This window comes from Oryzias latipes, chromosome 1 (genome assembly GCF_053564925.1).
Source record: "Oryzias latipes strain Hd-rR chromosome 1, Olatipes_Hd-rR_3.1".
Taxonomy (NCBI): domain Eukaryota; kingdom Metazoa; phylum Chordata; class Actinopteri; order Beloniformes; family Adrianichthyidae; genus Oryzias; species Oryzias latipes.
Genome location: NC_136237.1, coordinates 27275840 through 27289992, shown reverse-complemented (window position 1 = coordinate 27289992; position 14153 = coordinate 27275840). Strand labels below are relative to the sequence as shown.

Below are 14153 nucleotides of genomic sequence, written 5' to 3'. Positions count from 1 at the left end.
AAGTTACAACGATAATAATCATTAGGAGTGGACGACCGCTGGCTTTTATGGTTCTATGTAGCTGCTGTCCTTGTTCGAGCACAAATACAAAACAATTTGTTTGCAGACTGATTTATGTCCAACTAGGCAACAAAGGCTCAAATTATTGCTCCTTTTTCAACTAAGGTTACCCTAAAGGATGAATTTAAGTTTCTCTTAATTTTTTTATGCGATATGGACATTTGAACACATTTTACACCTTCTTATCTTCTTAGAATATTGCGGAAGACAGACTTGCAGGTGTTGGAGGAATAGACTTGTCAGTGAGAGTTATTGTAACCGTCTCCCTCTGATCTAAAGTGTGAGGGAAAGAAGAGTGCGTCTAAATCATTAAAGAGTCACTCTAAAACAATAAAATCTCTACTGCTAGTGTTTTTTGGTCCAATAATGGCAGTTGCTGTTGGTATAAAAAAAGAGTGAAGCTTCTATTTTATGTCTAAACTGCAAAGAATATCACATTAAGAAAGATGTGTGATCTCACATTGGGTCAAATTGCTCTAAACTGGATTGGTATTATAGTAAAAAGAAAAAAGAAAAAAAAACATCCGGCTATGGGTGATTGTGAAGACCAAACATTGTGGTTCAACAATTTAGACCTCTGATATTTACAACTAAGGTCACACTGACATAATGGGGGATTGAAGAAGTCGCTGTAGACGGTCAAATTGCTTCCTGTCACCCCACATTTTGCAGGAACACAATGTTTAAGGAATGTCATGAAACATCTGATTACATTAATTTAGCTCATTAGAGAGTTAAAATTCTATTTTTTTTTTTACTTCATGTCAACAGTGTTCCAAAAACCACAATTAGGTGAAACATAGGAAAGTTTGAAGGTCTGTTTGGTCCACCTAACTGCTAATAAAAAACAAAAACAAAACATGCACCCTTAAACTGTGCAAGTTCTAGCTCACACAGTTATCATGAACAGGAAATAAAGCAATGTGCCTCGAAAAGATCCTTGAATCTTGACTGTAATTATTGCTTTGTGTAAAAACAGATTTTTTTAGCATTAGAGCCAATGGGAAATGACTCCCTACTCCCCACAGTGGTCATTTAACCCTTGTGCTATCCTAGGCACTTTAACATTGGGAGTTGGGTCATCTAGACCCACTAGACAGTGCTCTGAACCTTTTTTCTTTAATGATTTGTGATCTTCACTGGTGTCCATGGATTACATGAAATCATTCCACCTTTATCCACCTTTGTCATGGTAGGAATAACACGTCAATGTAAGGGTGGGGTCATCTTAGATAGCACAAGGGTTAAGAAACTGCTTTTTATTAAATCGGGTATGTGCGTAACGCAAGGTAGGGGCTTGATAACTCCATAGATTTCTCTCACACCTGTCATACATTTGAAAAAGCACTTTATAGTTTCATTATAATACAAATGAAAAGGCTGCTGCAGACATGGAAAAGCTTCAAGTTGCCTTTAAACCTACTAATTTGTGTAATTGCAGTGCTTAACAAGCTATTTCACCTTTTTTTTTAACCTTGCTTAATTCAAATTCATCAAAGAAATGTATGTTTGCATATTCAGTCATTTTGAAAGAAACAAAATCAACTATATACATCAGGGCGGCCATAGTGCAGAGGTAGAGTGGTCAACCTGTAATTGGATGATCCAGATGAGGTCCCCGCGCTGCACGCCCATGTGTCAAAGTGTCCTTGAGCAAGACGCTGAACCCCACGTTGCTTCTTGTGGTTATAGGTTGGCGCTAGTGTTTGGCATCAGTGTGTGTGTGTGCATGGATGAAAGGGACTATAAAGTGCTTTGGGCCTTCAAAGAAGGTAGTAAAGCTCATTATGAGTAAAGACCATTTACCATTGTGTAACTTAAGTATATAACGTGTAGATTTAAGGAAATGTAAATGATTTCCTAAACAGAGCCGTGCAGAGAGACACACCCTAGAACTTTGCTCAACAAAAGAAGGTGTTGTGAGGAAGCCAGTGACAGTTTTCTTCTTGCTGTGCAATATTTTTCCTGAGTAAGATTAACTAACCCAGTGTTTCCTTATTTCACGTAAACCACACGCCACACAAGACAGCAATTGTTTGTCTTCTTGTGTAATCTCCAGGCTGCAGTGGAGAACATTTTTCTGTCTCCACAAACAGCTTCTGCAATCGCAAACATGTGTACATGCGGGGGCTGCACACAAAAACAAATGAATGTCACGGCGAGCTCAGCTGTACGGGGACATAAATTCTGCACACCTGATGGCAGAAAAGAGCAGGTGCAGGCCACAAATCACAGGATATCTGCCATAACTCACAGTGTGCATGTGCTCTTCATTTCCCCCCCACAGGCATGAATGTGGTACGAAATAGCCCACTTTGACCTTCAAAAGCATCCATCCAACAAAACTGATGAACTTTTAAATGCCAAACTACTTTTTATCATGAGTTATACATGTGTTGTTTTGCATCACACGTCATTTATATAATTTTTTTTGTTAATTTTTAACCATTTTTAAAGGTAAGTGTAACTTTTTCTTTGCAGAATGTAAGCCCTTACATTCATATGAGAATGTCCCATTAGTGATGCTGAAAGTTACCAAATTTATGTGTATTTTTTTCCAATTTCATCAATGTTACTCTACTCCCTTCAACTTGTAATAGTTATCTAAATAGAGAGTTTTAGTGTGTCTAATTTAGATGAGTAAAAAAATAATTTAAATCACTTTTTTAAATAAATACACTTTAAAAAGTTTTTTTACTGCACAATACTTTTGGTTTTGCTCTTATAAATTTATTTATGATGAAAAAACTTTATTTTAGAGATGCACACAAAGAATGAGGCAATAAATTAAAAAAGTTAGCAATACCTGGATAAAACGGTTATTATTAGCATTGAACAGTGCAAAGATTGCTGTCCATCAGCCTTGACAGCTTTGGCTATAACAACCATCCTCTTCAATAAACTCACAGCGTGTCAGTGATGTAGAGGTTACATGAAATCCCAGAAACTTTCTTTTGCTTGTAAAGCAGCTGGGATGCAAGGCTATGAAAAACAGAAATTAACACAAGCACAAAAATTTTATTACCTAAAAAAAAAAGTGAAATACTTGATTTTATTCCTTACTATTGAAGATGGACATATTTTGAAAATACTTCATTTTAATTGATGTGATGGTGATTTCTCCACAGTATTCTGATTTTCTCAAATCCAGTTTTAGTGAGTTTCATGAGCTGGAACCCCAAAGTATGTAAAAAATAACAAATAAATATTTCAAATCAAATAAACAGTGAGCCCTGAATCTATAGTCTGTAGATGTCTATTGTTTTAATGGAACTATTGAAATGAATACACTTTTCCATGATATTCTATTGTTTTTAATTAATTGTCGGTAGATTGGTGAATTTATCCTCTGGGAGATTAATAAATCTCTATTCTATGTGGTTACTGGATGGTGTCAAACATGTGAAATATATCTGGAATGTATTTTTCTACACAGATAAACAACAACAAAAAAAGATTTTCATTTTTCGTAACCTAAAAAAATATCAGCTAGTATCAGAATTTCATTGATATCTTTTTTTTTTCTTAGCTTGTTTCGTATTATAAAATAGATATGTACAAACTCTTCACTAAAGAACCCTTACTCTTTTTTTCAAATTTCACTTAGTGTAGGAAATGAAAAAAAAAATAATTTAAAAGTCACACCAGACATCTTTTGTTTTTTGTTTCACTCTTCAGTGATGTGCTGGAACAGAAAACCCAACGCGCTGAAAGGAGCGACCACAAGACAAGAACTGACAAATGTTGCCTCAAAAAACGAAAAAAGAAAGAAGAAAAAAAGTTTGGCTCTCTGTTACTTTCAACAAACGCAGCTGATGGATGGACATTTAACAGGCTGTGTTTGCAGCTAGTTATGTGCAACTATCTTAAAGTGGGTCTGAACATGGCTAGGAACCTATGTAAACAATTCCTATTTGAGGTCATAAAGAGGTCTTCATACAGTTTAAGAAAAGTGCCAAAAAATACACAGTCACTTTCCTGGTATTCAGATGCTATAAATGAGGCTAGTAGTGATATACTGAGAGAAAGTGGCAGTAAGAGTCGCTCCTGCCAGACAAACCAACTGCTAATCTAAGCCAGCATATTTTCCCTTTATAAGGACAAGATGAACTCCAATTGGCTCCTGTCTAAATCTGATTGACCTGTTGGACTGGGACAGTGAAAAACAGTAAAGTAAAGAACACTAAATTCCAACAGGAGGAAAAGATTATATCAGCATTCCAGTGTTCATTTATGGGCAAGTGATGGTGGTCTGCTGCACTTCAAATCTCACATCATTTTGACTTCTAGAAAAGTCAAAAGTGAATGTTTTGATTTATTATGCGGGAAACAATAAATAATGTGCACTTTTAATACTGCTCTGAAACTTAGTGTGACAAACACTAACCCTAACCAGCAATTGAATGCATTTTAATGACTATCCATTTAAGTGGTCTAATGAAAAAACTGTAATTTGCTCTCCAAATCATCCTTTATAAGTGCAATATATATCTTTCTTATGAATGAATACATTCAGTAATTCATTCATAGCAGTTTGACTAGAGTTATTTCTGCTTTGAAAATAAATCATGATCTATTTTTGATTAGTCAGGAAAGATGTTGACTTAACACAAATCCTTTGCTTTACGTTTGCCTTTATCTATTTTTTTTGGCTACATTTGCACAATTTTTCTTTCATCAGAAATACTATGTTCGTCTTCTTAAGCTTAAAGCCTGCAGAACCCCTATATATAAGACAAAAAGATTCAGTTCTCTGCAATGAGTTTTCAATATCCTTATGAAAAACGTACATTAAAGCAAAGCAGGGAATCCCACAGCAAGATACAACCTCCACTGTGCCTAAGTAAGTAGATGGACGTCCTGATCGTAAAGAAACTGTCTAATTGGAAAATTAAAAAGTCCTTAAAAAGACAAGCATTCCTAATTGGAAGTTTTGTGAAAAACAGGGCAATCTTTTTGTAAAATAGATTCTTGTTTCATGGTTTTGCTTTACTTTGTGGCTGGATGCCACAACACCTTGGTTTGAGCTGAATATGGATTCCAGCCTCCTTGAGTGAGCAGGCTTGTTGTGTGCAGCAAATCCATCTGTTTTTTGTTTTTTTTAGTGGCGTCAGGTTACAAGAATGGAGAACACCAGGACAAGAACATTTCTTGAATGTTTTTTTTCTTTTCCCATCTTTCTTCTTAAAGTATGTGTCTGAAATAAATACCATCATCATCATCATCATCATCATTATGATAGTGTTGATGCTCACTTACTGAGTTTATTTTAAAGTCATTAAGGAAAAAGACCGGCTAAAGCAGGCTCAAGGCGTCTCATTTCAATTTTTGTTTTGACAGTTAAATATCAACCGTTCAAGTCTCGTGCTTTAAGGACAACAGACGTGTAGTGATGCTACTCACTGGATAATAAAAATATAAATACCGCAAAGCAGACAGCAATGCAAAATGGTAACACCACATTTAAGCATTAGACCATGACCGTGCAGGACAGACTGAGGTTTATTGGAATGCAACTTTAGTAAGGATGCAGACAGAAACTGCTGCTGCTCTTGGGGAGAGTTAAATTTACTTCTGTGGCTCATCATAACAACATCAAGATTGGAGTTTCAAAGTTTAAAGTTAAAAAAAAAAAATTCTAGGAGTAAATGTTCTATTTCAGATGGTAAACTGTTCAGAAAAATGCTGCAGGAAGTCAAAAGATTTCGTATAAACTGTCTATCTAACATCTAGAACGGCTCATTTGATGTTCCCATACATGGAAAGAAAGAAAATTGATAAAGAAAAGATCACTGTCATGGATCTGTAATTTTAGGTCATATAGGACCAGAGAGTTAAAATATTTTTAATAGAATTTTACAAATTTGAACTGAATTGTGTTGGAAATGTATGTCTGTAACCTGAATTTAACACAAACTCATCTTATATTATATGAGCCTATAATAAGCTTAGTGCATTTTAAAAATTACTTTACATTCATTTAGCTTATTTGTAAAATTTTTAACCAAGGTTTTTAATTCAACTTTGAAGATTTACAAACCTTTCCGCTGTTCCTACAGATTTACCAGCATTTTCTAAAAGAATGAATGAAAAAAGTCAACGAATTAGTTGCTTTACAGTTTTACCTGGCAGGTCAGAGAAGAGAAGGATGCATTCATTAAACCCGTTTGCTAAGAGACGGTCCCTCAGTTGCTGCAGTATGGCGACGCCAATACAGAAGGGGAATGAGGAGTTTCCCAGCAGCAATGTGTCCCATAGATGGAAGATCTTGTGCAGTGGGAAAACATCTGCATAGCAAACCAGGAAGAAAAAAAAAAGATTTGTGAACTGCAAAACACGTATATCCTTTAACACAAGAGCAAGTCTATAAAAGTTTAGAGGTACAATTGTATGCAATTAAAAATAAAATAGGTTATAGAGCTTGTTATAATGTGATTGTTTTATGGTTTAAAACACTGTATTCCTTGGCTAATAGTAGCTGGAAGAATGCCTGTTCAAGTAGGGAAAACTGTTGGAAAAACCTTTTCAGGTGGGAGATTTTGTGGAAAATTACATATGAAACATAAGCAGCCTGAGAAGCTTAACAAACAGAATTGTTTGGTTACTTCAGGCCAAATAAAACCACACTGATGACACGCCCACCTATAGCAATTATTTCAGTCGTATAATTTTAAATATGGACCAGAACAGGAAACCAGCACGGTTCTTCTGATTATGCCATCTCCACGTTTGTGAAGCCGTGAAGCCCAGCAGAACGTGACTCAGACTGAGGAGCCACATTAGCAGTCAAATGAGTGAACTGGTAAATGTGAGTGGCAGCCGCTTGGTCTCTACGTACATGAAGGATGACCCCTACGACCTTGTCTCATATTGGACCGGGGTCATTTGTAGTCAGACGGCTTCACCTCAGTACCGGACTGACAAACAGGTTTGATGAGGGGGTAGAAGAGGGACGATCCACCCTCTTCAACCCTGAGAGAGTGCACGCACATGCCTGATAAATTAAAGATTCCACTGCCGAGCGCAGGGCTCAAACGGATCTGTGGGTTAAAGTGATGCCAACGAAGGATCAGATCCTTGTTCTATCCAAGGCACGTTAACATTGGAAGTGGGGTCATCTGTACCCACTAAGACAGCTCAGTAAACTTTTGACATTCAATGATTTTTGATCTTCACTGGTGTCCATGGTCGACATGAAATCCTGCCCACCTTTGTCATGGGTGGGGTCTTCTAGACCCCACAAGACAGCACAAGGGACTGAGGATCATCTAAATTTAAACACAGAACCCACAAGATTATTTCAATAAATACGTTTAAATGAATACTTACGTGTGAACATAGTTAGGAACCAGGGGATGGCATAAAGCTGTAAAGATAAGACAGAAGACAAACACGTCAATGTTTTGGATGAATTCCTTTTAGCAGCAACAGATAAATTAACGGGAATAAACACAATGATCAAAAACTTCATTTGTCTTTTTTCTTACACCGGAACAGCCTCTTGGACTCACAAACAGCAACAATCTGTTTTGCCTGATCTTCAGTCGGAGGGGGGGGACGTGGGGAGAGCAAACAATAAATCTCCTGATACTAATCTAGTCTTCCCACTTTTCTCCCCTCTTTTTTTATTAATTTTTTTATTGTTCCTTTTTATGGTTCAACACATACAAGCAGAAACTATAAAAACACAAACTTTCTTCCTTAAACCAACAAACTACTGATTCATCATAAACTAAATCAGCATCATAACTGACACTAATATTCTACAGCCAAAGTGGGAATATGGCCGTTTATGTAGGCCAGTTAATGGGCAGCCAATCTGGAGGGAGATGGTGATCATTTAGTGCACCTCTTGTTAGCCTGCGGTGATGAGATGGGGAGACTCACTGCACTCAGAGTTGATGTAGATTGTGTTATTATAGCTGCAAATGACAGAGATGGAAATGGAGATGAGGCTAAACTGGAGGTGGTCTAGATGAAACAGCTGGCTGAAAGCAGCCAGACTCTGCTTGCTGCAGTTTTTCGGGAGAAATGTTAAATAATCTGCTTTTTATCCAAAATTGCAAAGAGGTTTTTTTCTGTTTTAAAATCACTTCTTTGTTTTAATAACCATGTCACGTACACAGATGATAAATATGGGTTGCATTAAACCACATATATAGACAGAATTTAAACTTCTTTCCCCGCCTTCTCCAATTCAGGGACAGGGTGCAGAGAAAGGTTGTGCCTATTCCAGTAAGGCTGTGGTTAAAGATGTGTGCAATTTGCAGGCTGTTCACTTACCTTCTCAAGTGAGTAAACAGCTCAAGACTTTGGGCACAACAACCTTTCTGACAACGCCAGAGTTTTTTATTACAATGCACTGGGCCATCCATTCCTTTCTTTACTGAAGACCTTTCTCCATTAGAGGTTAGTTATGCTCTTCACTGTTGCCTTTTGTTTGCTGAGTATGGAAATTATGCTATGTTCACACCTGGATAAAAAATGTGCGTTCAAGCAACCACTTCAAGTGAAATGTCATCGTCAACACGCGTATGTGTGCGTTTTGGACTTTCGCGTTTGAAATTCTCTTGTTCAGGTGTCGCTATGCAAGTTTTTAAGTCAGTTGTCGTGCTCTACATACTAAATGCACGGCCGATCACTTAAAGCCGAATCAGTTGAACTTAAACCCATTAGTGGGTTCACATTCAGCTCTTTCTTGAACACAGTTCACATGCTTTGTGTGAACGTGGCAGAACACCAAAAACCCTTTGATGTCATCTGTTGGTCACTTATCAAGGCCATGAAATTTAAATGATCTGGCCTTATTTGAATTATCTGGACTGAATTATAATAAAAAAAACTCTAGTTAGGATCTGTTTGATGCTTTTTATGAAGCGCCAAAAGACAACTTCAGATATAAACTGGAGCCCAATAAACAAACTGAACTGAATTGAATGGGGGTGCAATTATAGAAACAAAAATTAATGGATGACATTTGGAGGAATGGTTGCCTCAGTACAACAAAGGCCCACTTTGTTGCTTGAAGTTCCAAAGGACAGAGGATTATTCTCTCTGATGTCTAATTACTGGGATTGGCATCAAGCACAAAAAGTCTATCAGCAAAGACAGCATTATCCCGACCCAACGACGGACACGGGCCCACAGGGTCGTCTTTGAAACGGCAAGTAAGTGCTCGCAGTGCCCCACATGCAGGCTGAAAGTAAAGGCTGAAAGGATCACATCGGTTGAAGATATGGCTCCTTTCAGAGAAAATACCTACAAGAAACATGTCATTCTTCCTTTAGACTCTGACAGCCAAAGAGCTTGACGTGGGCCTTTGATTGCGCCACTTCAAAGCCACGGCATCACAAATGGAACGAGAGGAGGCTGTCATTTCTGTGATTAAAAAAAAAAAAAAACACTTTTCTTTGCGTCACCCACAGATGACACACATTCATCAGAGGAGGACCCAAAACCTGGTGAGGGAGCGCAGACGCCAACCTTGGCACAGAGGAGAGGCATCAGCGAGAGAGGCAAGGGCAGGAAGAGGTGGCACAAAGTAAGAGAAATCAACTGAGCCCAGCACAGGAGTGTCATTAAGTGTGCCTGGCAGACATTTTCTCGCTGTATAAATTATCATCCCTGGACTACAGGGAGAACTTGACTGTGACCACGGATCCTGGATGTTGAGCAAAAAGTCATTGACATTCAAAGAAATACATACAGCAGTCTATCATGGGTCATTTTCTTTGCCCTTGGAAAGGAGATAAAAACTAAGAAGAATGCCCTTGTATCGCCAAATTCCTATTAAAGATTAACTTAAAAAAAAAGACAAATGCAGAGATTTGAGCGCGCCGCTGCCTATCGTCATCGGTGAGCGTGGCAGCCTTGGTAACTTACATCTGGAATGAAGCCAATTTCATTCAGATGGTTGCTTAGCTCTGGGTCGTGAAAAGCAATCATTTGGGAGAAGACAGTCAAGTACTCTGAAATAGAGACAAAACAGCACAAGTGAAAACAGAGAGATTTTTCACTGAAAGTCTGAAAAGGATCCTTAAAAAACACAAACGAATAATATCCTGCCTTAAACACATTTTAAATTAATCTTAAAAGCGTTACCAGTGGGTGTTTTTAGTTATGATTGTGCCCTTTTTAGCTAAAATCTAAAAACTGTGTCATTTTCTAGGACAAAGTAGCTCATTAGAAATTTGTCTCCGAGTTATGGGACGGGACGAGGTAAGCCTGCCTTCATTTCCCACCATCCCTTTGTTTACACTCTCCTGCCTCACAACCCCAACTTAACATGTATCAGAAATGAAGGGCATTATTGAAACTATCTAGTTAAACAGTCTTGAGCCATTTTCCAGCTTGGATGAAGAAAACAAACATATGTGGATCTAGCCACCTACAAGTGGATTCATTGGAATGGAGCGGAGCAGGGAGCATGTTGCTTGCCATTGTAAGTCCAACACCACACCGACAAGCTAAAGCAAACTGCATTTTCTGATCCTGATTTACAACGAGTGGAATAAGAAATACTTAGAAATGCAATTTTAAGCTCAATTTTCTTTGTAAATCCATCATAAAGCAAATGCTGCAATAACATGTTAAAAACACCAAACACACTATTTTTAGCGGAGTGGGTCTTTAAAAACAAAACATCAACATGTCTAGAGATGTAGCACTAATACTGTAAACCAGAGGTGGGCACTGAGGGCCGCAGTCCTGCATGTTTTCCAGCATACCCTGCTCTGGCATGTTCTGATTGGCTGGACACACCTGAACCAGGTAATCAGCCATGAGTAGGGCAAGAGTATCTGGAAATCATGCAGACACACCGGCCCTTGAGGCCTGGAATTGCCCACCCCTGCTGTAAACTAATAGCATTCATTTGAATAGAACCAATTTTAATTCTCATATTTGTTACTCAAAAAATACTACTAAAACTTGATTTTTCCTTTTAAAATACCCAAAATTCACATTAAGAAATGTTGTGAACTACCTTGGTGACTAAAAGTTGGCATCATTCTTCCCCCCCTCTTTCTAACGTCCCTCTCTCTTCTTCCCCTCTTTCCTTTTCCGTCCGGTCCAACACCAAAGATCTTCAAACATGTTTGAAATTAATAAAGTTTGGCCTCAATTACAAAAGGGGTTTATTCAGACATACCTTTGGTTTGTCTGAAGATTAATAACCCCTCTTGTTAAAGTAAAATATGTCCAACACAAGAGGCCCTCAGCTCTCATCTGTTTGCCCAGCTGTTGGACAGGACAAGGTAAAAAAAAAAAAAAAAAAAAAAAAAAAAAAAAAAAAAAAAAGTTGGCATCATTTACATACTTGGTAAGAGCTCAGACCGCAGATGAACATTAGCCACCTCTGCAGAGCATCTAGCCCCGCTGTGATATGATAATAGGCACACTCCCCACAGAGCTGCATAGATGCACGGAGGAGCAGCTGTTTATCAGTCAGGTAGGAATTGCTCCTGACATTTCTCTGCAGGCATTTGCAGTTTCATGCGTCTACGTGCCTCAGAATGACGGGGCTCAGCTGGCGACTCCATTAAGACGGACTGAAATGGGATTTCACAGCTTAAGAGAGACACAGAGCTCGAATTAAGTCAACATGAGATGACGGCGCGATTGCTCCACAGCAGCCAATAACCAATTGTTTTTTGAGCCAAGGTGAAGTCTGTATTCAAGCTCTTTGCTTTGTAAAAGTGTGTGGTGTAAAATGATTTGAGGAAGCTATTTTCAAGACATTTAAAGATCTTTAAAAAAAAAAAAGAAAAACTGATTTACCGGTAAATTAAATTTAGGATATTGTGTACAAAAAAAATGCAAATTATGTTAGGGTAGCCTACATTTTTACCTAAAAACACTGAATAGGTTAAAAAAGAAATAAACCCCACTTGACCCCGACCCAATGATTAAAAAAAAACATAAAGCAATTGTTGCCGTTCTCCTGGCAAACCTTGATATTTGTTTTAAAAGATTTTCACATATCGCAGTTTAGGAAATTAAAAAAAAAATGGGGTCAAATTCCTGTGATTCAATTTAAAGCTTGTGCTTATTACTGACTTCAACTGTTTATATTTAACGAGGTTGATATTACTTATTCCATGTAATTTCTTCCAATTTCCAAAGAGAGAAACGTTTTTTTGGATTATATGTTCAATATGTGTACCGGTAAAACCCTCAGCCTGCCAGGCGGAGAAGTTAACCTTTTTTAAGATAAGAATTTGCCTTTTTAAGGAGTTCCCATGCTTTTAATGTAGCTTTAATATTAATAAATTTAAAGCAAACACACCGCTTAATGGAACTGCTAATAAATGAAAGGTTTGATGGTTTCATCTCTTCACATAATGACTGTTTTAGAACAGTCATTAAATATGACGAATTAGTCAATGAATTTCGTCAAATCAGTTTTGGTTTTTGTGAAATTGGTCAAATGTATGTAATGGGGTTTCAAATAAATAAATAAAGAAAGAAAGAAATAAACTTTAAGGCACATTCACTCAGCATTTAAGACAATCAAATGCCTTTTAAGCCCTTAGTTTGGATATTTAATACTTTTAAAAACTTTGGAGGATTTGCAGCTCTGAATAAATGCAGGGAGCTTTAGAAAAAAAAAAAAAAAAAAAAAAGAGACCCTTACCTTGAATGACATGGGAGTTGTCCTTCAAGAAAAAGTTGTACAGGTACTTAGGGATGAAGGCAGACATGCAGGCGTAGGCTAAAGCTGTGGAAATGTGACATGTAAATGACAGGTTGCAGAGAAAAATAGCAACAGGGGAAAAAAATATTTAAGCCAGAGTGAGTTAAACTGCTTAAAAGGAAATCAACATAAAATCCTTGCCTTCGTTGTTGAAGTTCAAATATAGAAACGGAGCGCAAAGGGAATCTAAACCTAAAACAAAAACCATATTATTAGTTGGAATTATTTTCACTACAGGCAGAACAAGGAAAAGACAGATTCTAAAATGTGACGTGACCACCATCTAGTGTCCAGTTATTGATGGTACAAGAAGGGAAAGTGCAAAAAAACCTCAGGCAAAACAGAAACAGACAGTAAAAGAGATTGACGGGCATAGCTGACCCTGCCAGTAGACTAGGTCAGGGTGTGAGACCACCCAGGCCTTCAACACACGCCTGAACTTGGTGTGGCCCTCAGGAGACGACAGCAGCTCGTCATACTGATGACAGCGGGGGATGTCCACTTCAATCTGAGCACAAGAACATTCACAGCAGTTAAATAAAGCCGTGGAAGTGTTTAAGCCACATGTCCCGACCCTTCCTGTTTGTTATGAAACGGCTGCCCACCTGTCTGTCAGTGGGAATGGGGGTGTCCTTGTCGATGCTGTCGTACTTGGCCTGAATGTCCCCCTGTGCAAAAAGAAGAGGACTCGTTCGGGTCTGATTTAACAAAGCTATCTCTTGTGGGTCAGTTGAACATTTTATTGTTGTGGCACCTCAATTCCCAGCAGAGCAGCCCACGCCAGTCCTCGAACAAGAGGAGGAACATCCAATCTGGCTTCTTTCCACACCAAGTTCTTTTTATATGGATAAGCCTGATATGGATAAACTCTTTTACTTTATTTTAACAATACCAATACATTAAAAATACAGAAAAGAATGGTAAACTAATCAGCAGGTCCCATGTGTTGGTGCTCTTTGAGTGCTGGCCTGACCTTGAGCAGCCTGTCAAAGAGGATGATGCGGATGAGCTGATACTCTGTGTCTCTCTCACGGATGATGAGTGGCAGCGTGACTGTGGACGACAGCTCATTGCTGCTGCTGGATTGGGACAAAGTCGACTGTCTAAAGGAGGAAGGAAAAAAACAAAAAGGAAACTTGCATTTCTCATATCAAATTTGAAAGCAGCTAATTCAGGATGAAAAGGACTTACTCGTCTTCAAGAAGGGGATAATAAGCTTCACCAGCTACATCCTTAAGTCTCTGAAAAAAATGACAGACCAAAGAAAAAGTCAACCCTTTACTTAAAAAGCAGCTTTTTTTGGCTTTGCTGTCTAAGGCAAACAGCCTTCGTGTTATTTTATTAACAAACTACTTTAACTCATTTTTTTTATCAAATCTTTTAACCCAAAAAAGGCCAA

At 38.0% G+C, this 14153-nt stretch overlaps 1 protein-coding gene across 3 annotated transcripts in view; it reads right to left on the bottom strand.

Annotated features, from left to right (window-relative positions):
• Positions 1-14153, bottom strand: part of LOC144994463 (TBC domain-containing protein kinase-like protein) — a 41132-nt gene that overhangs the window by 19567 nt on the left and 7412 nt on the right. For all 3 annotated transcript variants that reach the window (XM_078952354.1, XM_078952359.1, XM_078952351.1), the window contains exons 13-22: positions 13946-13995; positions 13728-13857; positions 13509-13607; positions 13360-13422; positions 13136-13262; positions 12896-12946; positions 12695-12778; positions 9943-10028; positions 7390-7426; positions 6186-6347 (exon numbers count right to left, since the gene is read on the bottom strand). In XM_078952354.1, the coding sequence (XP_078808480.1) occupies positions 6186-6347; positions 7390-7426; positions 9943-10028; positions 12695-12778; positions 12896-12946; positions 13136-13262; positions 13360-13422; positions 13509-13607; positions 13728-13857; positions 13946-13995 (889 nt within the window). The remainder of the gene's footprint in view (positions 1-6185; positions 6348-7389; positions 7427-9942; positions 10029-12694; positions 12779-12895; positions 12947-13135; positions 13263-13359; positions 13423-13508; positions 13608-13727; positions 13858-13945; positions 13996-14153) is intronic.